Genomic DNA, 25,025 nt, shown 5'->3' with positions numbered 1-25,025 from the left:
ATTATTTCCTGTTTACCTGAAATTCAAGTTTAACCAGGGATTCTATATTTTTATTTGCTAAATCTGGCAACCGTAGTGACAGGAGGCCCTTTAGGGAAGCGACTCTAAGACACTGAGCGTGTTCCCCTGGTGGGGGCCCCCAGGGACCCAGAGAAAAAGTCAACTGATGGGGGCATTTGTGCTGGCTGCCAAGAGGGGCTCTAGGGTAGGGTGTTGGCAGGGCAGCTCGGATGAGGGGAGCTGTCCCATGGGGCTGGGCGCCTGTCAGATAAGGACGGACTTTGTTCCTAGGAGTCCGCAGATTCCCACCGATACCACCTGTGGTCATTACAAGGGCAGCGCGGCTGGCGTGTATGGAAGGCTGGCTAAGTGCCGACCCTGTGCTGAGCACTGCCCCCATGCCAGCCCGTCCTCGTCCTCTCACTGTGCGGCCCTATGGGAGCTGTCAGGTCCCCAGTTTTACCAGGAGACTAAGACCCCGAGGCTGGCCGCCCGCCCCCACGCCGCTCCGGCCGAGGCACCGCCTGGCCTTCCGTGCCCGGTGTTGCGCAGAGAGCTTCTGTGCAGCATCTGCCGCTCCCGTCCTTTCTTCCTCCGTCATTCAGCCCCTCTTGATTAGAGCCCACTGTGTGCTGGATAACAACAGTATGTTGGGCACCCATGAACAACCGAATGTTAGAAAAGTTGAAAAGCTAAGATGTAACTCAGCCTGTCCGTTTGCAACTGGAAGGTCTGAGGCCGGGAGAAGTGACTTGCTCAAGGTCGCCTGGGCAAAACCTGAGCAGGGAATCGGCCTGGCGCTCTGGCTGCTGACTCAGCACCTCTGCCCCTCCCCTACTCCTGCCGCCGTCCACAGGTCAAAGCCCTGGCATTCTGTGATGGGACGGCAGCAGATCCTGAATGGGTGGAGGGGGCACTGCTGGCCAGGGGCAGGTCCCGTGGGCTGGCCGGCCTTGCACTGTCCCTTCTGTTCATTATTAAATAATGCTTCCCGATGGGTGAGCCGAGAGTTGCTGTGTAGCGGGGTCAGGTGGCACAGGCGATGGTTTTCTGGTGAGACTGATGGTTCTCAAAGGTCAAATTCAGAAAGCAGTTCCTTGGGAAAATTGATCGCATGGATGCAGGAGAAACGTCTGGGCCAGAGGTGCAGCCGGGAGTCTGGACCACCTGCCTCGCTCTAGACGCAGGCAGCGGCTGGTGTTGGGACAGAAGGCAGGAAAGGGAGTTTCTTTCTCCCGCGTTTCCTTGGCCAAGGCTGGGCCTCAGAATTGGTGATGGGCTTGGGAGGATCAGCCCAGCGGCCCTCCCCCCGGCCTTCATCATCCAGGTGGAATCAAGGTAAGGGGGGTGCTGAGAGACACAGGGGGTAGAGTGGTGATGAAGCCCGAGTACCGCACCCAACAGTTCTGGGTTCAGATCCAGCCTCTTCCACCCAGAGGCCTGGGGTGACTTGTGGCTCTTGACCTACCACAGTCTTACTTCCTCACCTGTAGAATGGGAAGAAGGATGCCTTCCGGGTTTTCACAGGGATTCAGTTAAGAATGCAAGAATTTTCTCCCACTCTGTGTGTTTTTCCACTTTTTTCACTTTCCTGATGGCTTCCCCCTGAAACACAAAAGTATGTAATTTTGATGAAGTCCAGTGTCTCTATTTTTTCTTCTGTGGCTTGTACGTTCGGTGTCATGTGTAAGAAACCATCGTTTAATCCAACGTTGCAAAGATTTACCCGTTTCTTTTTCAGAGTTGTCTAATTTTAGCTCTTGCATATAGGTCTCTGATCAATTTTGAGCTAAGTTTTGTTGATGGCATGAGGTTGAGTTCTAGTACCAGTCTTTAGCATAAGGATATGTCAAATGATTTGTTTACTTACTGATTTTTTTTTAATGAATACGCTTTTAAATTTTGGCCTCGCTTAGACAATAATATTTCTGAGATTCCCAGGTTTGGTGAATTTGTCCCTTAAAAAATTACTGTGTAATCAAAGTGAAAGTTGCTCAGTCGTGTCCGACTCTTTGTGACCCCATTGACTATACAGACCATGGAGTTCTCCAGGCCAAAACACTGGAGTGGGTAGCCTTTTCCTTCTCCAGGGGATCTTACCAACCCAGGGATCGAACCCAGGTCTCCCACATTGCAGGTGGATTCTTTACCAACTGAGCCACAAAGTAAGCCCCAGAATAACAGAATGGGCAGCCTATCCGTTCTCCAGGGGATCTTCCCGACCCAGGAATTGAACCAGGGTCTCCTGCATTGCAGGTGGATCTTTACCAACTGAACTATCAGTGGAGAATCCCAAAGAAGTCTGCTGCTGCTGCTGCTGCTAAGTCACTTCAGTTGTGTCTGACTCTGTGCAACCCCGTAGACGGCAGCCCACCAGGCTCCCCCATCCCTGGGATCCTCCAGGCAAGAACACTGGAGTGGGTTGCCATTTCCTTCTCCAGTGCATGAAAGTGAAAAGTGAAAGCAAAGCCACTCAGTCATGTCCAACTCAGAGACCCCAGGGACCGAAGCCTACCAGGCTCCTCCATCCATGGGATTTTCCAGGCAAGAGCCCTGGAGTGGGGTGCCATTGCCTTCTCTGCAAATAAGTCTAAGACTATATAATCCATGGACTTCTCCAGGCCAGAATACTGGAGTGGATAGCCTTTCCTTTCTCCAGGGGATCTTCCCAACCCAGGGATCGAACCCAGGTCTCCTGCATTGCAGGCAGATTCTTTACCAGTTGAGCTATCAGGGGAGCTGTGTAATAAAAACTAAAAAAAAACTATTAAACTGTTGTGCAGTTCATACTCACATCTCTCCAACCATCTCACGTGGTCCACTTTGGGAGATGACGCTGATCACAACGAACATTGGGACAAAGGAGAGTGTAGCAGGGGCTGATACAGGCAGGATCATGAAAGGCCTGCCTGCAGAAGTGGCATTGGGCCTTGAACTTAAAACTCTCACTAGGTGTTAGCTTTAGGAGAAAGGAGCAGAGCCTGGCAGCGCATCCAGCAGAGGGAACAGCATGTGCAGAGGTCCAGAGGAAAGCAGGATCAGAACCGTGGTGGACAGAGACAGCGAGAGACAGAGAGTTGGAGAGACACAGAGGGACACAGAGAGAGCCAGAAAGGTGAAGCCCCACACACATGTGCGCGCATGCACACACACACACATACATACACACAGGCAGCATCACCCGAGCTCCCTGCACAAGTCAGGAAGTCTGAGAAGCAGGTCCATTGACTGGGTTCTCTTTCTGTGCCAGTCCTGGTGGGCCTTCCCCCACGCCGTGTGGGCTCCTCCTGGCAGCCCTGCCCAGCACAGAACTGCTCTCCATACTCATTCCAGGACTCAACCAGGGAGGCAGAGAAGCCAAGACACCCTCTGGGAAATGAAGATGGTGGGAGGGGATGGCCAGCGTGGGGCAAGGCAGAGCCGGGGTCAGGGAGAAATGTCTGGATTTGGATCCGGAGTGGGCTTTAAACTGCATGACCTTGGACAGGCTTCTCTCCACCTGTACCTCTCACCGCTGCCAGGCCTGTCCAGCTCTCACATTCTGTGACTCTCATCTATTGTAATTGCAATACACTTCTCAGATTCAGCTGCCCTTTAACAAATTTTTAACAAGCCAAGGTCAGTGTGATCAGCCAAAGTTAAGATGGCAATCTTTTCTTTCTGTAGCTGATATCTAAAAATATCTGATCTTCAGGCCAGAGGCATGGTGTACATTCCTGCTTCCACACGGCTGGGGTATTCCTCTCCAGCTAGCTCTGTGGGATGTTAAATAGGAATTCAGATGAAAAAAATGAAAACCTTCCGAGGTCAAATATGTTTTGCCAGCAAACTTCAGTTAGACAACTCAGCAGGTTTGTTTCCTGAAGGACTTGTCAGAGCCTTTGATGTGCTAATGCACACTAGGACTCTGGGTGAAAAAGTGAAAGTGTTAGTCGCTCAGTCGTGTCCAGCTCTTTGTGACCCCATAGACTGTAGCCCTGCAGGCTCCTCTGTCCGTGGGATTTCCCGGGCAAGAATACTGGAGTAGGTAGCCATTTCCTCCAACTGGAGAACTTCCCAACCCAGGGATCAAACCTGGGTCCCTTACGTTGCAGGCAGAACAGCTTCTTTACTGTCTGAGCCACCAGGGAAGCCCTGGGTGGACGGGGCAATCAGGGAGCAGGGTAGGACAGCATTAGGAGAGCATCATATGTGTTGACCAATAAGAGCCAAACACAGAATCTTTCTTTGCCGTGGACCATCTTTGGGTCTAATGTTTCCAGGAAGAAGGGTCCCCGGTGCCAGCTGGGGCCTGCCCAACCCTCTTTGTGCCTTTCCCGGAACCTAGCATATAGTAGGCCCCCAGTACATGTGTGATCGTAGGTTGGAGCTCCAGAGAGACAGGGAACAGACTTTCTCAAGCTCCGTTTATTTCAGCTTTGTGCTGCAGTAAAGCCTGACAGGACCAGGGGGCGAGGAAGATGAAGTTAAAACAGCATAGACTTTAGCGCCAGCTGATGCGTCAGAATTCTAGTCCAGAGAATTCGGCGGACATCTGTGGCCCCAGGAACTGAGAGTCGTGAGCATCACATGGAGCAGTGGCTTCCCAAACAGGACCCTGATAGACCTGCTCCTCCTCCTGAGAGGAAATACCTGTGTGAGTTCAGGAACCAGCCTGGCCTGATTTCAGGTTTTCAAATCTCATCTGTTTTCTGCTTGCTGTAGAAGATGTAGGAAACATGCAAAGTGACAAAGAAGGAAATAGAAATCATTTACAATCCCGTCCCCTCCCTCCCTCGACAACCGCAGGAGTACTGAGATGTGTTGTCCTCGTGTTTCAGGTTTGAGCTTACACACAGTCAGAAGCTGACTGTAGTCTGGTGTGTGTGTGCATGCTAAGTCACTTCAGTCGTGTCCAACTCTTTGTGACCCTATGGACCATAGCCCACCAGGCTGCTCTGTCCATGGGGTTCTCCAGGCAAGAATACTGGAGTGGGTTGCTATGCCCTCCTCCAGGGGATCTTCCCAACCCAGGGACCATACCCAAACCTCTTAGTCTCCTGCATTGGCAGGTGGATTCTTTACCATTAGTACCACCTGGGAAGCCCATAGTCTGATAATAATCTGCTTGGACTGCCATAATGGAGTCCCACAGAGTGTGGGGCTTTAACTACAAACATTTATTTATTCTCTCACAATTTTGGAGGTTAGAAGTCCAATATCAAGATGCCAGCAGGGTCAGTTTCTGGTGAGACCCCTCCTTCTGGCTTGCAGATGGTCTACTTATCACTGTGTCCTCACATGATAGAGAGAGCTCTGGGGTCTATTGCTCCTCTTATAAGGGCACTAACCCTATCGATTAGGGCCCCACCCTTCCGACCTCATTTAACTTTAATTCCCCCTCTAAGGACTCTGTCAGACATGACTTGCTCTGTCATGTCTGACTCTTTGCGACCCCATGGACTGTAGCCTACTAGGCTCCTCCATCCATGGGATTTCCCAGGCAAGAATACTGGAATGGGTTGCCATTTCTTTCTCCAGGAGATCTTCCCAACCCAGGGATTGAACCCAGGTCTCCTGCGCTGTAGGCAGATGCTTTTACCGTCTGAGCCACCAGGGAAGTCCAAGGACTCTGTCTCCAAATACAGCTGCATTGAGTGTCAGGGTTTCAACGTATGAATTTGAGAGTGACACGGTTCAGTCCATAGCACTATAATACACATGATTTGCTGCCCTACTTTTTTACAATCCATATTCTAACCCACATTCACCTCTTGGACTCCAGAGCTGGATATCTCTGAGTTCCAGTCCCAGTCAGTTTTGGGCAGCCCTGTGACTCTGGGCCAGATACTTAATCTCTCTGAGCCTCCGTTTGCTCGTCTTCAAAGGGAAGGTGACAGTGATACCAGCTCTGGTAGCCATTCAGAGGCCAAATGAGATGCCCATTGGCACACAGCAAACACTAATTTTGGTTTTTTTCATTTGTATTAGGAACATTTCCCAGGGCTTGAAATAGCCTCTGACAACGAAATGTTTAGTTGCCAAGTCACGTCTGACTCTTTTGTGACCTCATGAACTATAGCCCAACCAGGCTCCTCCGTCCATGGGATTTCCCAGGCAAGAATACTGGAGTGGGTTGCCATTTTCTTCTCCAGGGGATCTTCATGACGCAGGGATCGAACCCAGGTCTCCACATTGCAGGCAGATTCTTTACCGCTGAGCCACCAGGAAATAAATATTTAATGGCTTTATCATACCCCATAGCATGGCTGTATCTAATTTCCATAACCATCCTGCAAGATGATCTAATGTCAGAGAGAAGTTATAAGAAGGAAGGTGGGGACTTGTCTGGTGGTCCAGTGGTTAAGACTCTGAGCTTCCACTGGCAGTGGGGTGTACGAGTTCAATCCCTGGCCCAGGAACTAAGATTCATCATGCTGTGCAGCCCAAAAAAGAAAAAGTTCTTGAACTGAATTAAAATGAAAATGCAACATATCAACAGAAAATTATTAAAAAATATATATATTACGAAAGGCAGCTCTGACATTTCTGAAGCCAGCAGGCAGCAGGTTAACTCAGAGCTGCAGGGCTGCTAGAAACCTGGCAAGCAGCTCCCCCCGGTTTGGGATCCTTGCCCTGGAAGGGCAGCCTCACAGCAGTGCTCCAGTCAGATGGAGACAAGGAGGGCAGGAGTGGGTGGGGGCAGTGAGAGCCAGGATGAAGGGTCTGGCAGACAGATTTATGAGGCGAAAAGATGCAGGAAGTTAAATATTCATCATGTGGATAAGCAGAGGCTAAGGGGGCACGCTCCGTCCAGGAGGAGCATCGCTGAGTGGGAGGCGAGGTGTGAAGAGGAGGGGAGTTGTGAGCTGAAGGAGAAATGCTGGGTAAGCTTTTGGGAAACAGTCTTAGAGACGCTGGGAGCCAGTGATGGGGAATGTTGCCCACTCTGGGCATCACTGGTGGGACGCAGGTGCCTCCACCCTCGTCCAGGCCACTGCCCTCTGCTGCCAGCTGGGCACAGCTTCCTCCCTGCCACCCCCCACCCCACCGTGCCCCAGCTCTGATCTCCCAGACAAAGCATCCTCCATGGAGCTGCCACAATGACATATAAAACACAGGCCAGAGCAGGACACCTCTGACCTTCCCCGGGCTTCCAGAACAGATTCCAGCCTCCATGTCAGGTCTGGCCTCCTCCACTCTTTCATCTCATCTCAGGCCTCATTGGTTGAGCTCTTCTTGGCCCAGGGATGTCTTCCCTCATGTTCTTGTCTCCTCCAGAAGGTTCTCCCCTCCTTGCCTGAGTAACTCTTGATGCTCTTGCAGGTCTCAGATTTAAATTGTTCTTCCTGGAAGCCTATCCTGCTCCCCGCTCAGACTGAGACCCCACGATCCCCTCTCCTTTGTAGAACACGTGGGCGCTGATGACAACTGACGTTGATGTTATAATTAAAAAGATTGGCATAATTATCATTTTAAGATTGTGTCTCGTGGAGTTTTAGGTTTACAGAAAACTGAGTGGGTTGCACAGAGGGCTCCTAATACCTAGGTTATTCACATCTTGCTTTTCTGTGATGCCTTTGTTACAGTTGCTGAACCGATACTGACATGCCATCGTCAGCTCAAGTCCACAGTTGACATTAGGGCTCTATCTTGATGCTATCTGGGTTCTGTAGGTTTTGACAAATACATAACGTCATGGGTCCACCATGACAGTGTCATACCGATCACTCCACTGCCCTTAAAATCCCTTGGGCTCCACCTATTAATCAACCCCCTGCCCCAACCCCACCACTGTTCCTTGTGTCCCTGCTGGATGCTGTGCTCCATCAGAATAAGGACCCCATCTGCTTTATCAACCACTGTACTTACCATTCCCAGCTCAGAGTCTGGCACATAACAGGTGCCCTATAAATATTTTTCTTTGCTTATTTTAATAAAAAGAAAACTCTACCAAACATGTTATTCTGCTTTTTACAAATATTGACAATTTATCTTGGAAATCTTCCCATATCAGAATGTAGAGCACTCTCTCTCTCTCTCTCTCTTTTATTACAGAGGTTTTCCAACATGCATACAAAAATAGAATCTGCTGTAATGAACTGCCACATACCTGTCACCCAACTTCAGCAATTAACTCATAGCCTTTCTCGTTTTGTCTGCATCTCTCCCCATGTTCTCCCTTTCTGGGTTATTCTGAAGTAGATCCCAGCCATCAGATCATTTCATCTGTAAATATTTGTGTGTCTCTAGAGATAAGGACTTTTAAACACACAATCACAATACCATCACTGCAGTTAATAAACATTAATTTAACACTGGGTGTCCCTGGTGGCTCAGACGGTAAAGAATCCACCTGCAATGCAGGAGACCCAGGTTTGATCCCTGGGTCAGGAAGATCCCCTGGAGAGGGGAATGGCTACCCACTCCAGTATTCTTGCCTGGAATTGTCCAGAATTCCATGGACAGAGGAACCTGGTGGGCTACAGTCCATGGTGTTGCAGAGTTGGACACGACTGAGCAACTAACACACACACAATTTAATATCACCAAAGGTAGTCAGTGTTCAAACTGTCTCACAAATACACTTTGTTTATCTGAGTTTAGGGGTTGTTTGAACCAAGGCCCCGATGAGGTCCAGTGCTGCCTTTGGTTGCTTTGCCCTTGAGGTTTTTTTTAATCGGGGTTCCTCCTTCCTCTGTATCAAGTTTTGCACCCCTTGCAATTCATCAGTCCTAGGAGCTATGTCATCACTTCTGGCTTTTGCTACTGCATCCCCCCTGGTGGTGTTTAGTTTGTTTCGCTGTCCTCTGTATTCCCTAATGAATTCCTAGCTGATCCAGAATCTGCTCCAGAGCGTTGATCAGATTCAAGTTCGATTTGTCTTGACGAGACTACTGCAGGGTGGGCTGTATCCTCCCACTGGGAAGTTTTTCTCTGGACGTCTCTGTTGCTGCTCCGTGCCCACAGCCATCCATTCAGTAGGGGATGCTGCATGACAACTTTCTAATTCTATCTTTCCTTCTTCAATCAGCAGCTGGACTGCTTCTATAAAAAGAAACATCCCCTCATCAATTGTTGGTTACCTGGAGGTATGCTTTATATAGGACATGCAAGACAAGTGCTTGATTCTTTCCCTTTATTTACTGGTTTCAAAATGATGAGTTGCCTATAAATATTTGAATGAATGAATGAATAATACATGTATGGATGAATTGACAGGGTTTTGGGAATCAGGGCTTCTTTCTGCTCTCAAGGGCACGGGTGTGGCCACAGCCAAGAGCAGGGATGCCACCTGAGGCCAGGGTCAGGTCCATGCAACCAAGGGCAGGTAACTCTTGCTACCTGTCAACCACCATGGTTGAAAGCCATGGTGATCAAAAGCTGTGTTACTAAAAATACAGCATCTGGGACAACCCCGTGAGAGGCAGGAGCCAGGGGCACCTCTTTCTGGAAGGACTCAGAATGGTGCATCAGGGGTACTTGTCCCAAAGGAGAGTCTTGGCAGGTTGGACAGGTGGCCTCAAGGGTCCCTTCCTGGCCACCCCGACACTCTCCCAGCCTTCCAGGGAGCCGGAACAGCCCGCTTACATGCTCACTGATGCCTTGCCCCCTCCATGTCCCCCCAGGTGCAAGTGCAACCTGCACGCCAACCTGTGCTCCGTGCGTGAGGGCAGCCTGCAGTGCGAGTGTGAGCACAACACCACGGGCCCTGACTGCGGCAAGTGCAAGAGGAGCTTCCGCACGCGGTCCTGGCGCGCCGGCTCCTACCTGCCGCTGCCCCATGGCTCTCCCAACGCATGTGCGTACACAGACTGGCCGTTGCACTCGGGCACCCCCACCCCTCCCCACCTCAGACCAGCAAGGCCATGGGCTCCCCCAACCTGCAGCCTCAGGAGCTGCGGATCTCATCCCAAACACGCATGCACACACACTTGCACAAAGGTGTGCACACAAACATGCATGCATAGACACGTGTGTGAACACATGCCCACACTCGCACAAAGATGTGCACACATGAACATGCACACATGCATGCAGACTCACATGCACACACACACAGGTGTGCACATAGATCTGCGTGCATGCACACACACGGGTGTGCACACACAAACATGCGCACATGCGCGCACACATATGAACACACACAAACATGCACACGTGCGTGCACACATACATTTGTGAGCTCTTGCACAGATACCCAAAGGTGTGCACAAACCACTGACACACATTTGTGAACACATGCAAAAAGGTATGCATACAAACATGCATGCATGCCCTGACATATGTGCACACACATGTGAACACAGGGGCACGCCCTTTTTAACCAAACTCCCAAGTGCCAGGCCTTGTCATCAAGACCCTCTAGCATGCCTGCATCCTGCTGGCAACCTAAGATGAGCTGACTCAGCATCCTTCTCACTGACCTTCCCCTTCGTGACCCCCAGGCAGGAGAGAAGGCCCACAGGGTGTCAGGGAGGAGTGGGTGGGGACCCCTCCCTCCAGGCTGACCATTCCTCGTAAATGTCTCAGTGTTTACAGGACATTTACAGGCACTGCATGGCACCAAATGCTACGGGGTCCCCCCTTGAACCTCCGGGTGGCCCCTGGAAGTGGGTCTCCTGGTCCCGTTTTACAGAGGGATCCTCCGAGGCCCTGGCCATGCCCTCTACACAGTCCCCTCCTCTCTTGGCTCAGTCTTCGAGTGCCAGAGTCCATCCTCAGCGTGTGCCCTCACACACCTGCACCATGAACACACTTCAGGGGTCCCCGTCATCAGCCCCCAGCACAGTCCCTGGGTGTCTCCTTGAAATTGAGTCCCAGGGAGCCCCCAGCTGCTGTGGATAAGGGTCCAAGCTCGTCCATGGTGGGCTCTCCTCAGCCAGTCCCCCAACCCTACCAAGTGACTTGCTGACACTCGGCCAGTGCTTTGTCGAGGAGGCTACACAGGCACTTTATATACAGCTCCTCCCACCTCTGATAACCTCTCAGATGGTGTTTTCATTATGGTCCCACTCTCCAGATGAGCAAACTGAGGCCCAGCGACCCTCAGGGCCCTCTTAGTTTGGCAGCAAGTTAAGCACCAGCACTGGAGCCAGTTCCCAAGCCAGGCTGGGCTGCTGGGACCACTCGGCCCGCGCCCCTCCTGGGCACACTCTTTGGAGCCCGTCCATCGGCTCCCCGCAACCGAGTGGTGAAAGCTTTATGTAACTTGAGGCTGATCAAAGCTGGAAGCCTCACGATGAGGCTGTGACAGTATGTTGTGTGTGCGCCAGGGACACTCTCGAGGCCTTTGAAGGGTGACTTGCTGGAGTTGCAGCCCCCGCGGGCCTTCAAAGGCACAGTCAGTGCTCTGGGCTACAGCCCTGCCCCACCCGGAGGACGTCAACCCATCTCTGTTGCCAGAACCAGTTCTTGAGTTGCTGTCACCTCCCTCTGACTCAAAGGCTCACCTCCCTTCAACTGTTCTGCTGCCTCCCACTGAACCCCTCTCTGGGCCCCATTCTCCTCCTAGAAGGATCCGTGACACCCACAGACCGATACCATTACCTGCAGGTCATCCTGTGGGGCCCCCGGCGCATCCCCCCAGGCACCCCTCACTGTCCCGCCCCCAGAGTCACCAAGAGAGGCCCACACCCCAGCAACCACCCTGGGGCTCCTCACGCCCCATCTTTTGTCAGGACTGCCTGGAGGGGACGCTGTGGCCCCGGCTCCTTCCTCCTGAGACTGACGACTCCCACCCAGGTCAGACCGTGGCCTCGGGCGCCCGCAGCCCCAGAGCACAGACGCACACAGACAGAAAGGGCCAGGTCAGGGTCAGAGTCAGGCCTCTGCCACTCAGAACTGTGAGGCCTTGGACAAGCTGTCTCTCCCTCTGAGCCTTTGCTCGTTTGTAGAACCAGGACCCCAGAAGCCTGCCCTAGGGCTGTTGTGAACTGTAGCCCGCCAGGCTCCTCTGTCCATGGAATTCTCCAGGCAAATGAATCCTGGAGGGGGTAGCCATTTCCTTCTCCAGGGGATCTTCCCGGCCCAGGAATTGAACTTAGGTCTCCTCCATTGCAGGATGGATTCTTTACAGGGAAACCCAAATTGTAAAGTGAAAGTATTAGTCGCTCAGTTGTGTCCGACTTTTTGCTACCCCACTAGGCTCCTCTGTCCACGGGATTTTCCCAGGCAAGAATCCTGGAGTGGGTTGCCATTCCCTTCTCCAGGGGATCTTCCAGGGATCGAATCTCCTGGATTGCAGGCAGATTCTTTACCATCTGAGCCACCAGGAAGCCCTGAGCACTGAATGGCCAGGGTGGGGCGGCACTCAGCATGGGCCCACATGCAGAAAGCCCTCAGCACGTGACAGCCGCTGTGATCACCTTCCCGTCTACCCCACAGGCATCCCTGTGTTTCCCAGATGGGCACAGGCACAGCGGCTTCCCCCTGTGGCAGCTTCCATCAGAGCCTCCAGTAAACCAGTCTGTCCCTGTGCCTAGGACCCTCATGTTCTCCGACACCCCATTACCCACCAGAGGATGACCTCCGGCCTCCTTGCCTTGCACTGGAGGACCTGAGAGTCTAAAGTCAAATGAGAAGGGTGCATGTGAGGCCCCCAGCAGAGGCTTATCAGCAGGTCCCCTGATGGGGTAAGTCACAGCTCCAAGACTCAGTTTCCCCATCTGCACAATGGGCTCAGAGCAGCCCTTCCCTCTCAGGCACCAGTGAGGGTGTAAGTGGAGAATCCGACCCAGTCCCTGCATGGTGAGGTGCCCCAGCCCCCTTGGTTTCCTGTCCCCAGCCTTGCCACCCCCTCCTTACTCTTCTGTGACCCCCCTCTTTCCGCAGGTGCCGCCGCAGGCTCCGCCGTCGGCAGTAAGTACACGCCAGGGCCACCCGTCTGGGGAAGGTGCCTGGGGCCGTCAGTGCACGAGCCTCTCTGCACGTCCTGGAAAAAACAGGAGAGGAAAGACGGGACTTTCCTGTCCTCCCCTCCCCAGGTCCACCCCCTCCTCTGATCCATTTGCTTCTTTCCCCTCCTTCCCTCCTTCCTGTCTCACAAGCCCTTCCCTCCAGCTTCTTGACTGGTGCTGCTTTGGAAAGATCCCCTTGTCCCACTCCCGCTGGGAACCCCCCACTTCTTCCACTCCTGCCAGCCAAGAATGGGGGTCACCTTCCTTGACTGGTGGCAGAAGCCACCCCAGTCTGATCACAGGGTTTGGCCTCCCTCTGCACAGCCCACAGCTATCACCATGGCAGCTGCTCACCCGTGGGGAGTCTGGGTGAGATGAACCAGGATCTCGGCTGCAGGGAGGCTAGGGGAGGTGACCCAGACCCCCATGTGTCCAGCTCAGCTCAGGCCCCGAGCAGCCAGACTGTCTGAAGGAGGGTCTGGGCATCCCAGGAATTCAACAGGGAAGGTGAGGGAGGGTGGGAGGGGGTGACCAACCGACTATCGTTACGTCATCATCAAACATGCACAGTGCCGGGCATCAGCTAAGCAGGATCCTCGTACTATCGCGTTCTGTCCTTGCAGCCAGCACCCCCAGGTGGGTATTGCCATCTGCTCTCAGATTCAGCAGGAGAGAACTTGCCAGAGTCAAACAGCCAGCCAGCAGCAGACCCCAAATCTCAGGCTTCCAGGGGTGCCACCCCACCCCCTGCTATGGCTCTTTTGGGCCAAACTCAACCCCTGTGGGATGCCAATGGGCAGAGAGGGGCCAGAGGAAGCTGGATTCGGAGGTGACGCTGGGCCCCTCGGCGGGATAGTAAGCTGTTTGTCTGCACTGGTACCCCGCCACTGACCCCCACCTGCACCCTTTCTTGCTTTTCTCATCTCTCACCAGGCATCAGCAGGTCCCGGAAAGAGCCCGTCCCCAAAGCCCCTGTGGCCACTGCGGCCATTAGGAGGGACCCCGCTATTCCTACCCCCCCAACATCCAGTGCCTGGGCCCCCAGGGCTCCCAGCACCCTACAGCCCACAGGTGGGTGCCCAGCTGCCCTGCCCTTCCCCACTCCTTGCCCCAAGTCCCTGCCCCTCTCTGCGATGTGGGGGTATCAGCTCTGGGGAGGGCAGGGGCTTGGCTTTTAGAGCAGAGGATGCTGGACCCAGAGTCGCGGGAGCGTGATGCCTGGAGACCTCCAGGCAGTCCGGACTTCCTGTCGCTGGGGTCCAGCCAGGCGCCCAGGGCTTGTGGCAAGCCCCTGGACCCCCCTCCCTAGGCACTGCTCAGTGTCGCCCAAAGAGCCCAGGGAGCCAGCTCAGGCCCCGCCCCCACAGCCATGCCAGCCCCCGGCCCTGCCCCTGCCCCCAGCGGCTGACCCCTAGGAGATGGACAGGGCAGGGTTAGCTGAGCAAACAGACTCCTCAGATCAGCAGGGCAGAGGAGATTGCCGCCTTGAGCTGTACAACCTCTGAGCTGGGCTTTTAGACTGTGGACTGCTGGGCCTTTGGGGGCGCAGAGTGCGGGGGCAGGGCCAAGCCAGGGGTGTGTGGCAGGCTTGGGCTGCTGGGGTGGCCCTCTGGTCTCCCCGGGGGAGTCCTGCCAGATCCTGCCTTCCGGGAGTGCCAGGACTTGACTCGTCCTCCCCCAAGGGTGACAGGGAGATGTGGCCAAGGTCCCTGGTTCCACCATCTGGGGCGGGGTGCCCCGACTGTGCGCCCCCACCCTGTCCCACCCCCTCTGCAGTGAGGAGCTGGCAAGGTGGGGGTCTCCTTACTCTTGGGGCAGTGCCATGACCCTTCCTTTCTCTGATGCTCACGGACCCAGAAACCCCTCTGTCAGCGGGAAGGGGTCCCTGACTCTCTGGCCTCAGCTTATTGTGGGGGATGGGGCTCAGCCCTCTCCTAGCTGCAGGAAAGTGCCCGCGCCCAGCTCCTCCACGGGACCAGAGGCTGACACCACATGTCTTTTCTTTCTGTCCCCCTCCTTTCTCCATGGGAGGCATTTGCCTGGGTGGGGTGGGGGAAGGGGCCCGCTGGGAGATCCGAGGATTTCAGGCTGGCCTCCTGGCCCAGGAATCTCTCTGGGCGGAGGACACGGGTCACTGGGAGTCCGGGCTCCAGACGTAAGTTGGGCCAGCCTCCTGAGACTCCGCACTTTTTTGTTGTTGAGTCTGTGATGGGCAGACCGGACCGAAATAGTCGTGGTGGGTGCCATGTCTGCCTGCAGGCGGTGATCTATCTGGGTGGGAGGCCAGACAGACACACGCGCGCACACACACACACACACACACGTCGAGGAACCTGGCCTCCATTTTTGGAGCTGCTTCTGATGGGGGACATGGGGTGCCAACTGCAAAGCTGGGAATTAAGGAGAGTGTCAGAGTCGGGGCTGTGAGCCTGGGTGAGGGAAGGTATGAATTGTGAGGGTCCCCAGGACTCTGATGGTAAGAAGGAGGCACCCCTCCCTCCAGGCTGGACTATCAGACATCCAGAATGGTCAGGGTCCTCTTTGCCTCTTGAGCCCAGGGCCAGGCTGGGAGCCCAGTCCCTAGCGGCCCAGGTCTTAGGGGTCATCAGTCCTCTTTAGCACCTGAAGCCCATGCCTGGGTCCCCATGATGCTCCCCAACCCCCCACCACTGATAACACATTCACTGTGGGAGGTGGAGACCGGGTGCCTCCTGGGCCAGGAGCTTGTGGTGGATTCCTGGTTCACAGCCCCGAGAAATGGGGACTGAGATTTTCCTAGTCTCCCCAGGTTAAGGCTTAGGAAGCAGCAGCTGGGTTTTTACAGTATGTAAATAATCCTTCAATAAAGCTGTTTTAAAAAGAAAGAGTAGTTGCTCAAGGAAATAAGACAGGTCCTGACCTTGGGGCTCACTGACTTCTGATGCTTCCTGCCCACTCAGCTGCCCAAAGCCACCGTCCTGAGACCTTGGGGAGCTGTGAGGTGGTGCTGCCTTTAAGGCCAAGTTTGCACGACTCCCCAGTTTTGAAGGAACAGACGGGCATCCATCTGGCCTTGGCAAGCAACACGAGTCACTCTGAGAAGGCTCTTCCGGAACACCTGAGCGCATCCCTGGAAAGTCCAGTCTTTCCCACCCCCAGGCCACCAGAAAGGTCCTGATCCTCTCCAGGTGCCTCCCAACAGGTGCTTCGGGCTCTTTGGCCCGAGTCCAGCTGGGCCTGTGGACCGCTGGCCCACGTGTCTCTCCCTGCTGCCCATGTCAAGCTGTCCTGAGGGTGAGGGCTGCCAGCAGAGAGGCTGTTCAAGACCACTAACCCTGTCCCCAGCGTGGCTGCGGGGGGTGGCGGGAGCGAGACTGCAAAGCACCATGCCTTCAGGGCGGGTTTATCGCAGCCCTAATTAAGCCCTTGCCAATTTGAGTCCCGAGGCCTCTTCTCATTGAACATCCCATAAATGTCAATTTCACATCCAGAGGCTCCCGGCTCCCGGCTGGAACATCCCCCGCACTTTTTAGCTGGTAGATTTTCTTTCTCTTTCTCCACCAACTGGCATCATGCATAATCCCTTTAAGAAGCGGAAAATACCCGATTTCTCCCCTTGACCCTCTGGGTTTGTCCTTTGAAATTCGGCAGAGTGATTCTCCCATTTCTCGTCTTGCCAGCCCTGCCCACATCGCCTACTGTGGGTCCAGATAGTCCTGGAGACAGGCAGTGTGGCACTTGGGGGCTAACTCATATTGGGGTCCCTGGTGAAGATGGGCCCAATCTAGGGCTCAGGGAGGATGCTCTGGTGGCTGGATCGGGGTTGGACTGGAAGCCTTCAAGGACCCTCTGGGCATGTTTGGTGTCTTGGCCAGAACACACACACTCCCTTTACAGCCATCGGCCAGAGACCTCAGTGCAGAGAGGTCTGGGCCCCAATTCCGGACTCTGTCTAACTCCAGCCTTCATTCAGAACAGAGGCCACGCAGGGAGGGAGCTCCAAGAATGAGGAGTCCCTCTGAAGAAAGGGCTGTCCAAAGTATGCAGATTCTCAGGCAGGGGTCCCTGTTCCATCCGGCATCCCTGCGCCCTTCAACAGGCTGCCTTAGCATAGATGCTGCCTCTCCTATAGATTTGAACCCAGTTCCACTTGGCTGGTGTAGACAGAGCTGCTTCTTAGAGTGCTGCTTCTGTAAGGGGCCTGCAGGGGGTGATGCCTCAGGAGGTCCCTGGGACAGCCCCAGCCCCTCGCGTGACTTGGTTTCTCCTCTTTTCTCCCCCAAGAGTGGAGCAGGCCATCCACCGCTGCCCCGCTCTGGGCGAGCGCCCCTTGGCCCCGAGTGTCCTCCAGTGCAGAAGGTATGGGGGGGAGGGTGCTCCTGAGACTCTGCAGAGGAGGAGGGATCAGGGCCACGTGGCGGGAACCCCGGGTGGCAGGGGGCCCCCTGAGGGCAGAGGGAGGGGCCTTGGAACTCTACTCCGCACCCCCAACCCCACCTACTTAGCCAGCGTGGCCTCACCACACCCGACCCCTTTCAGTCCTGCACTCTAACCCTCACCTTAACCCCCAAGAGCTCCCAAGCCCTGTGGAGACCCTGTCCTGAGAACAGTAATGCCCTGCGACTCAAGAGTCAGAGAGGGTTTCCTGCAGGGGCTTGGCTCCTGGGTCGGGAAGATCCCCTGGAGGAGGGCATGGCAACCCATTCCAGTATTCTTGCCTGGAGAACCCCATGGACAGAGGAGCCTGGTGGGGCTACAGTCCATGAAGTCGCTTCTAGGGGAAGGGGGAGGGTAGCCTTCTGGGTGGCAGGACCAGCTGCGGCAAAAGCTTGGCGGTGGGATGCCAGGGAGCGGTGGCTTCACCAAGCGAGACCTGGGGAGGCCTCGGGGGATCACGCTGAGACCAAGCCCAGAGCCTCATTCTCCCATTGCGTTGGGAAGAAACTCGTGTGGGCTCGAGGACTCATCTGCACTTATAGTGGACACACCCAAGAAGCACACAGGGTCTGCCTGAGTCGCCAAGATGGGACACTGTCCCTGGTCCCAGCTCACCGTTCCCTGGTCGGTAAGACCTGATGCCAGGCTCGGGCGGCAACCCCACCCGCACCTCCAGTTCCCCTCTCACCGGCTGTGAATGGTGAGCAGGGCTTTGAGCGCCCCCTGCTGGTGAGTGGTTCCGGAGGCAGAATCACAACTGGGGAGGGTCAGCGGAGACCTCCGAGTCAGCGGGCGTCCTCCCCGGCGATGGGGAGCCAGCTGGAGCAATCACATCCTGGCCCTGGACCGACTGGGGCACCGCCGCCTCCCAGGTAGAAGCCGAGGGGACCGTGGCATGCTCCCCCACAAATAAAGGGCTGGGGTTCTGGGCAGTCTGTGCTCCTGGCTAGATGGCTCCTGCCAGTGGAAGGCAAAGGACTCACTCACTATGCCTGGAGCAGGGAGCTTGCTTCAGAAAGGAAATGCTGAGTCGCTCAGTCATGTCTGAGCGACTTCATGGACTGTAGCCCGCCAGGCTCCTCTGTCCATGGGATTCTCCAGGCAAAAATACTGGAGTGGGTTGCCATTTCCTCCTCCAGGGGATCTTCCCGACCCAGGAATCGAACCTGCATCTCTTGCTTCTCCTAGATTGGCAGGCAGTTCTTCACCACTGAACCCCTGGGAAAGGAAGGAAGATGCCCAAATCTTGCATCCAGCTTCACACTCTGGACTTGACCCTCACAGAAGCCTGGAGAGGAGCAATAGTTCAGGGTGTCCAACGTGGTGTTTTTCAACCACTCAAACCGTCCAGCTTCAGCAGTCTTTAGCATAGCATGAGAGATGTCAGAGAATAATGTGGGAGGATTCATCCAGCTGAACTGATGGTAGATGGTCTCCGAGGGGGGGAACCAAGGGCACGCCGGGTTCTGCGTGCTGCTGGCTGTGCTGTGTCATCTCAAATCTGAGCAGGTGACAAAGCTGCTCCAGAGCTCACCCAGGGCACCTTGGGAGCCTCTACTGGGCTTTATCTGGGCAAAGACAGCCCGCCCTGGGCAGCTGGACCACGGCTGATGAAAGGGCTTGTTTCTCATCTCTCCAAGCTGCGGGCACCGCCCCTGTTGCCCCCGCCCCCGCCAAGGCCTCCAAACTTTTCCAGCTCAGGCCCAAATCTCCTCAGGTGATGCCTGTTGAAGAATTCGAAGGTAAGAGGGAGGCCGTGCGGTGGATTAGTCCTCCTCCAGCATTTCTTCCCTTACTTCCCAGAAAAAGTGCCGGACGAGGACCAGTGATGCCCAGCTCAGAAAACCCTCCCAGAGTAGCTGGGTCAAGGTGAAGTGGAGCCTGTCTCCCCTCTGGTGCTCCCTCCCCGAGGGAGCTGGGGGCAGGCATGAGTCAGAAGCACAGTGGGCAGGCACAGGGCAGGCAGAGCAGCTGCCAGAAATAGCCTGTCCTGGCTCCCCTGGGAGGTGTGTCCCAGCGGCTCATCTTGGTGGAAGCAAGATCGGGGACACGGGGTCACCGACAGTACTCCTTGGGACACCTGGAGGATGTCTCACCTTCTCACTGTCCCTGGAGGGACAAGGTGACGGGGACAGGAGGCCATGGGGCGGGAAAGCCACCCAGCTCCTCCCGGGCATAGCTCGGAGGCTCTTTTCTTCAAGGTCTCCCACGTCCTTGACCCTGACACCTGGTCAGTCCTCCCTTCTCCCATCACAAAGGGAAGTGTGGCTCCTCTAGGGATACACAGATGGTGTCTCACAGAGGGCATCCTTCCTTGTTCAAGGGAATGCTGAACCTCTTAGGAGGGGACACCAAGGGACGGCCCCCATCTGTGGCAGGGAAGGTGATCCTCCTCACCAAACTCCACCTCCCTTGATGACGTCAAGGGAGTCATCTCCAATCCCTGGGGGCCTCCCCTTTGGGGGTCACAGGTGCCTCCAGTGAGAGTCAGAAGCTGGGCCAGGGCTGGCCTTGGAGGTCAAGGCGAGAATCTCAGGGCACAAAGCTTAAGGCAGCACTTGCTATCGGGGTCCTGCAAGAGCAGGCGCTCTGCTGCCAAGCACATCTGCAGAACAGCCCAGGCTAATAAGAAAGGGTCCTGCAGGTGGGGGTTTCCTCGAACCATCTTCCAAAGCAGCACGGGGAGGAAGTTCCTGGTCCTTCCCACCTCTGGCGTACATGCATGCATCTGCCCTTCACTGAATCACTGGGATACTGTGGTGAGCGCAATGTACCCAGGCACCGCCCTCCCTGAGCTCACCACCCGATGGCATGACCCATCCTCCCTGCATGGATCATTTCTAATCACCCCAGCATCCCTCCAGAGAGCGCTTCACCCCGGTACCCAGCCAGGGCTTCAGCGGGTGCCCCCTGGTGCCCTGCCCTCGGGGCCAGGTGGGAATTTGTGGGCCGGGCCCACGCTGGTTCTCATTCTGGTTCAAAGCTAGCAGGACCATCCCTCCCCAAATGGCACAGGAGTGTTGGAGGCCTGGGGCACCTTCCTGTGCCAGGTACCTGCCGCCCCTGCCTCAGTTTCCCTGACTGCATGGGGGAGGGGTCGCAGGAAGGCACCGTCTCCGTTTGCTCTCTGACCCTTGGTGTTTCTCATGCTCGGCCGGCCCAGACTGCGAGTGCTACGGCCACTCCAACCGCTGCAGCTACATTGACTTCCTGAATGTGGTGACCTGCGTCAGCTGCAAGCACAACACGCGGGGCCAGCATTGCCAGCACTGCCGTCTGGGCTACTACCGAAACGGCTCTGCAGAGCTGGACGACGAGAACGTGTGCATCGGTGAGCCCTCGCTGGCATGTGGGGGGCATGGGGCGCAGGGTGCCAGAGAGGCGTTAGATGGGAGTCTGGAGACCCCTGCATTGGAACCCCGTGGGGAGGCTGGTGGTGGTCATTGTTGTTCAGTCGCTCAGTCGTGTCTGACTCTTTGCAACCCCATGGACTGCAGCACACCAGGCTTCTCTGTCCTTCACTAACCCCTGGGGTTTGCTCAAACTCACGTCCATTGAGTTGGCAATGCCATCCAACCATCTCATCCTCTGTCACCCCCTTCTCCTCCTGTCCTCAGTCTTTCCCAGCGTCAGGGTCTTTTCCAGTAAATCAGTTCTTCACATCAGGTGGCCAAAGTATTGGAGCTCCAGCTTCAGCATCAGTCCTTCCAATAAATATTCAGGGTTGATCTGGAAAAATTCCAACTCCAGGGCCCACTCCGGCTGGGTGTTTCTAAGGACAGAAGCCTCCAGAATCTGCTCTATTGATAAGCTCCCCATGTGGTTCTCCCCGCAGGCACTGGAGTTTCAGAACCACGCGTTTGAGCCAAAGACAGGGTCTAGGGCTTGCCTGGCTGTGTGGTGGTGGTGGTGGTGTAGTCGCTAAATCGTGCTCGACTCTTGCGACCCCATTGACTGTAGCCCACCAGGCTCCTCTGTCCATGGGATTTCCCAGGCGAGAATATTGGAGTGGGTTGCCATTTCCTCCTCCAGGGAGATCTTCCCAAGCCAAGCTGTGTGCCTTTCAGCAATTCTCTTCCCCTCTCTGGGCCTGTTTGTAAAGTGGGAGATGAATCAGATCAAGGGTTGTTCAATCCTTCTGGGGGGACTGATGCTTTTCTTCAAATGAATTTTCTCTTGTGCTTTATAAGCCCTCCACCCCGCAGTGAGCAAATGGTCTGCTTTCCTTACCCTCTGCGCCAGGCCTGGCTTTTGTGGTAAAGAAGGAAATAAATCTACAAGGGGCCCTGGGCCCAGCCAGGGGCAGGCCAGCCCCAAAGGTGGGCCCCATGGCCTGCAACCAGCACCCACTAGACTGGAACGCTGTCTCCTGTAGAGGCCAGTTCTCAGCCCTGGGATGCCCAGCGCCCTTGGGAACCCCCTGTCCATGCCCCGCCCAGCAGGCTGGCCCTGGCTGTGCAAAGCTGCAGCTGTCAGTCTGAATTATGGCAGCGGCCTTCAGATAATTTCATCAATTCTCAAGTGATCCCAAGGGAACTGTACAGCCCCGTCACACTGGCCAGCCGCGGGGTGACAGGGAGGGGCCTCTAGATCCGATTAGAGGCGGTCCTCCCCACCCCCCAGGACCTCCTTTTTCTTTGCCTGCTGCCTCCACCCCCGGCCCAGCAAGGACACCCAGAGTGGAGGCGTTTGCCTCCCCCAAGGGGCAGAGGCCCCAGGAAACCGACTGGGAAGGGGTAGGGTGAGGCTGGAGGCCCTGGAGGAGAGCTGTGGATGCCCGCTACACCTTCCTGTCCCCACACACAACACAGCCCGCAGGTCAGATGTCAGGTGGCCCCGATGAGGCCCCGCCCACCTGTCAGTCACCGCTCTTTGAAGCTGGGGTGGATCAGCGCCCGCCCCAGTTACAGAAGCGGGGAGACGGGCCCAGAGAGCGGAAAGGGCTGGCCCAGGCCACAGCGCCAGGGCCAGAAAGAGGGGAAGGGGCTGTCTGGATGGGAGGAAATGCCGTCTTCTCTCGCGATCTGGACACCCCAGGCAGCCCTCACCCCACCGTCCAGCCGCGGATGCGGAGATCCGACGGGGAGGGTGGCGGGGTCTGGCGGGATGGGTCCGTGCGGACAGCGCCCACAAGTCACCCTGATCACTCGCCGTGCGACTGTCGGTCCAGAGTGTAACTGCAACCAGATCGGCTCCGTGCATGACCGGTGCAACGAGACCGGCTTCTGCGAGTGCCGCGAGGGTGCGGCGGGGCCCAAGTGCGACGACTGCCTCCCCACGCACTACTGGCGCCAGGGCTGCTACCGTGAGTGCGCGCCGGGAGGATCCGGGGCTGTGGGGCCTGGGGTGGGGCCTGATGCTGCCGGGCGGGGCCAGTGGGTGGGCGGGGCCTGATGTTGCCGGGCGGGGCCTGATGCTGCCGGGCGGGGCCCTTGGGTGGGCGGGACCTGATGCTGCGGGGGCCTGTAGGTGGGTGGGGCCTGACGCTGCCGGGCCAGTAGGTGGGTGGGGCCTGACGCTGCAGAGCGGGGTCAGTAGGTGGGCGGGGCCTGATGTCAAAGGCGGGGTCTGGGTGATGGACGGGGCTTGAAGCGACTGTTTGTGGAGTAGGTACCGGGAAGGGAGTTGGAAGCGAAAGAGGAGCTGGGAGTTGGGAGTTGGCAGGAGGCGGGGCTTTCGGGGAGGAAGGGAGGCTGTCCCAAGAAGTCACGGGCTGGCGGAGACCCGATGTTAGCCACCGGAAGAGGGTGGAAGGGCGCTCCAGGTACTTGGACCGGCACATCCCAGTCGCAGAAGCTCCAGCGCCAGTGGTGGTGCTAGTGGGTTCGGGGTGGACCAGACCGCCGCCCGCCTTAACCGCCCCTCCGCCCCGCAGCCAACGTGTGCGACGACGACCAGCTCCTGTGCCAGAACGGGGGCACCTGCGTGCAGAACCAGCGCTGCGCCTGCCCGCGTGGCTACACCGGCGCGCGCTGCGAGCAGCCCCGCTGCGACCCCGCCGACGACGAGGGCGGCCTGGACTGCGACCGCGCGCCGGGGGCTGCCCCACGCCCCGCCACCCTGCTCGGCTGCCTGCTGCTGCTGGGGCTGGCTGCCCGCCTGGACTGCTGAGCCCTGCGGAGGGCACCCCGGGCAGGGTGGGGGCCAGTCCGCGCGCCCTGTCGCGCCCTGCGCCCCTCGCCCGGAGAGCCAGGGGGCCCCCGGGGGCCGGCGTCCGAGGCCTGGCGGTGAGAAGGGTGCGGCCTGAGCTGCTCCCAGGTGCTACTCAGCAGAGTCCTCCCGCCCCGTCCCCCCTACCCCAGTGGCACCTGCCCCCGCCCCTGCACGGCAGCGGGGGATGCTGTGGGGTCCTGGCCCCAGCGGCCTGCGATTTTGGTCTTAGTTTTTCTTTTATATTACCCACCGCCCCTTTCCTTTTTTTTTTTTTTTTTTTTTTGCTGGCAGTGAGACAGAGGGTGGGGAGAAACGCTGCTCACCCCACACCCTCAGATTCTGCCTCCTGCCACACACACGACTGTTGCAGACACCCCCAACGCCTGTGCCTGGCTCTCCACCAGCCAGCGGACCCAAAGTCCAGTTGCCTACAACTCTAGTCGCTGACGATTCTCTTTTCTATTCTTGGTTTTCCTTTGCAACCCACCAGACCCTAGGCCTTTCCAGAGGTCTGGGGACCAAGGAGCTCACTGTCTGGGGGCAAGGAGTCAGGACGGAGGGTTGGGAGGGCCGTACACTTCCTTTTGTAGAGAACTATTTTTGTTTGTATTAACTGCCCCTATGAAGGAGGGCCCCGGGCGGGGACGTTGGTCACCATGGTGGGTGGTTGATGGTGTATAATCTGACAGTAAAGAATCTGCTCACTGCTGCCTCCAGGGCCTGTGTTCTTTCTGCTCTTTTTTACCCAGCAAGTGTGGAGGTGAAAAGAAAAGCCTTAAAGAAACGGTTTCACTCTTAAGGCCCGTCTCTTCCCCAGGCCCCTCTGTGAATAACGGGCAGGTGTGGCCAGCAGCGCTGTCTCGCTACGTGGCCAGGTCTGGCCCTGCAGTGACCTCCGATGTTCCCCAAACTTGGGAGGTTGTCTTCCTCCTTTCCCTAAAAAAAAAAAAATCCAAAGTATAGTGGCACTTTTCTTTGGCTGTCCTCAAATTTAAAAGCACATGGTAGACAAGGATTTGCTGAGAAGTCCCAGGGAAGGGACTAGCAGAGCGCGGAACAGGGCTGGACACCGATGATTCTATTTATAAACCGGTATCTGAGGGGAATTTCTATCAGGCCCGCTGGACCCTCAGCCTCAGGCCCGTGTCTGAAGCTGGGGCCGCGGCCTTCCGGCGCCCCCTGGTGGCCAGATTCCAAGGTGGGCACAGGCTGATGGAGGCGGAATGGCAAAGACCCACAACCCACCATCCTCCCCTTTCATCTTCCTCTTTCCCTCCCGAGCATCAGTAAGGGGACGGCCAAGGGGACCAGGGACAGCCTGGGAATTGTGAAAGGAAGCTCGGAAGAAAGGGGTCCATTAGCTTAGCCCTGTACTTCCGAGGTGCCCATGGGTCTCTTTCTGGGCCTTGGGAGTTGGACTTCCCTGCTGTCTCTCAAGAAGGTCTGGCTTTCCTCGGCCACCTGCTTACTTCCCAGCTGCCTCGGAAGATTCCCAGAACATGGATCAGGTTCTGGTTCCTTGCTGTTCCTACAGCCTCCCCACCCCCACCCCCCAGCACCTGCAGCTACCCTCTGGCT

General features: G+C 56.2%; 1 protein-coding gene across 9 annotated transcripts in view; it reads left to right on the top strand.

Annotated features, from left to right (window-relative positions):
* Positions 1-24,163, top strand: part of NTNG2 (netrin G2) — a 71,395-nt gene extending 47,232 nt beyond the window's left edge. For 6 of the 9 annotated variants that reach the window (XM_070378790.1, XM_070378787.1, XM_070378785.1 and 3 more), the window contains 8 exons: positions 9,609-9,781; positions 12,814-12,840; positions 13,812-13,949; positions 17,142-17,216; positions 18,935-19,036; positions 20,458-20,625; positions 22,465-22,599; positions 23,170-24,163. In XM_070378790.1, the coding sequence (XP_070234891.1) occupies positions 9,609-9,781; positions 12,814-12,840; positions 13,812-13,949; positions 17,142-17,216; positions 18,935-19,036; positions 20,458-20,625; positions 22,465-22,599; positions 23,170-23,405 (1,054 nt within the window). In that variant the 3' untranslated portion in view covers positions 23,406-24,163. Of the gene's footprint in view, positions 1-9,608; positions 9,782-12,813; positions 12,841-13,811; positions 13,950-17,141; positions 17,217-18,934; positions 19,037-20,457; positions 20,626-21,129; positions 22,257-22,464; positions 22,600-23,169 lie in introns of those variants that run through there. The other 3 variants (XM_070378791.1, XM_070378793.1, XM_070378792.1) reach the window with 3 other exon arrangements.
* Positions 24,164-25,025: the final 862 nt, after the last annotated feature.

This window comes from Bos mutus, chromosome 11 (assembly GCF_027580195.1).
Source record: "Bos mutus isolate GX-2022 chromosome 11, NWIPB_WYAK_1.1, whole genome shotgun sequence".
Classification (NCBI taxonomy): Eukaryota; Metazoa; Chordata; class Mammalia; order Artiodactyla; family Bovidae; genus Bos; species Bos mutus.
This window is presented reverse-complemented; position numbering and strand designations above follow the sequence as displayed.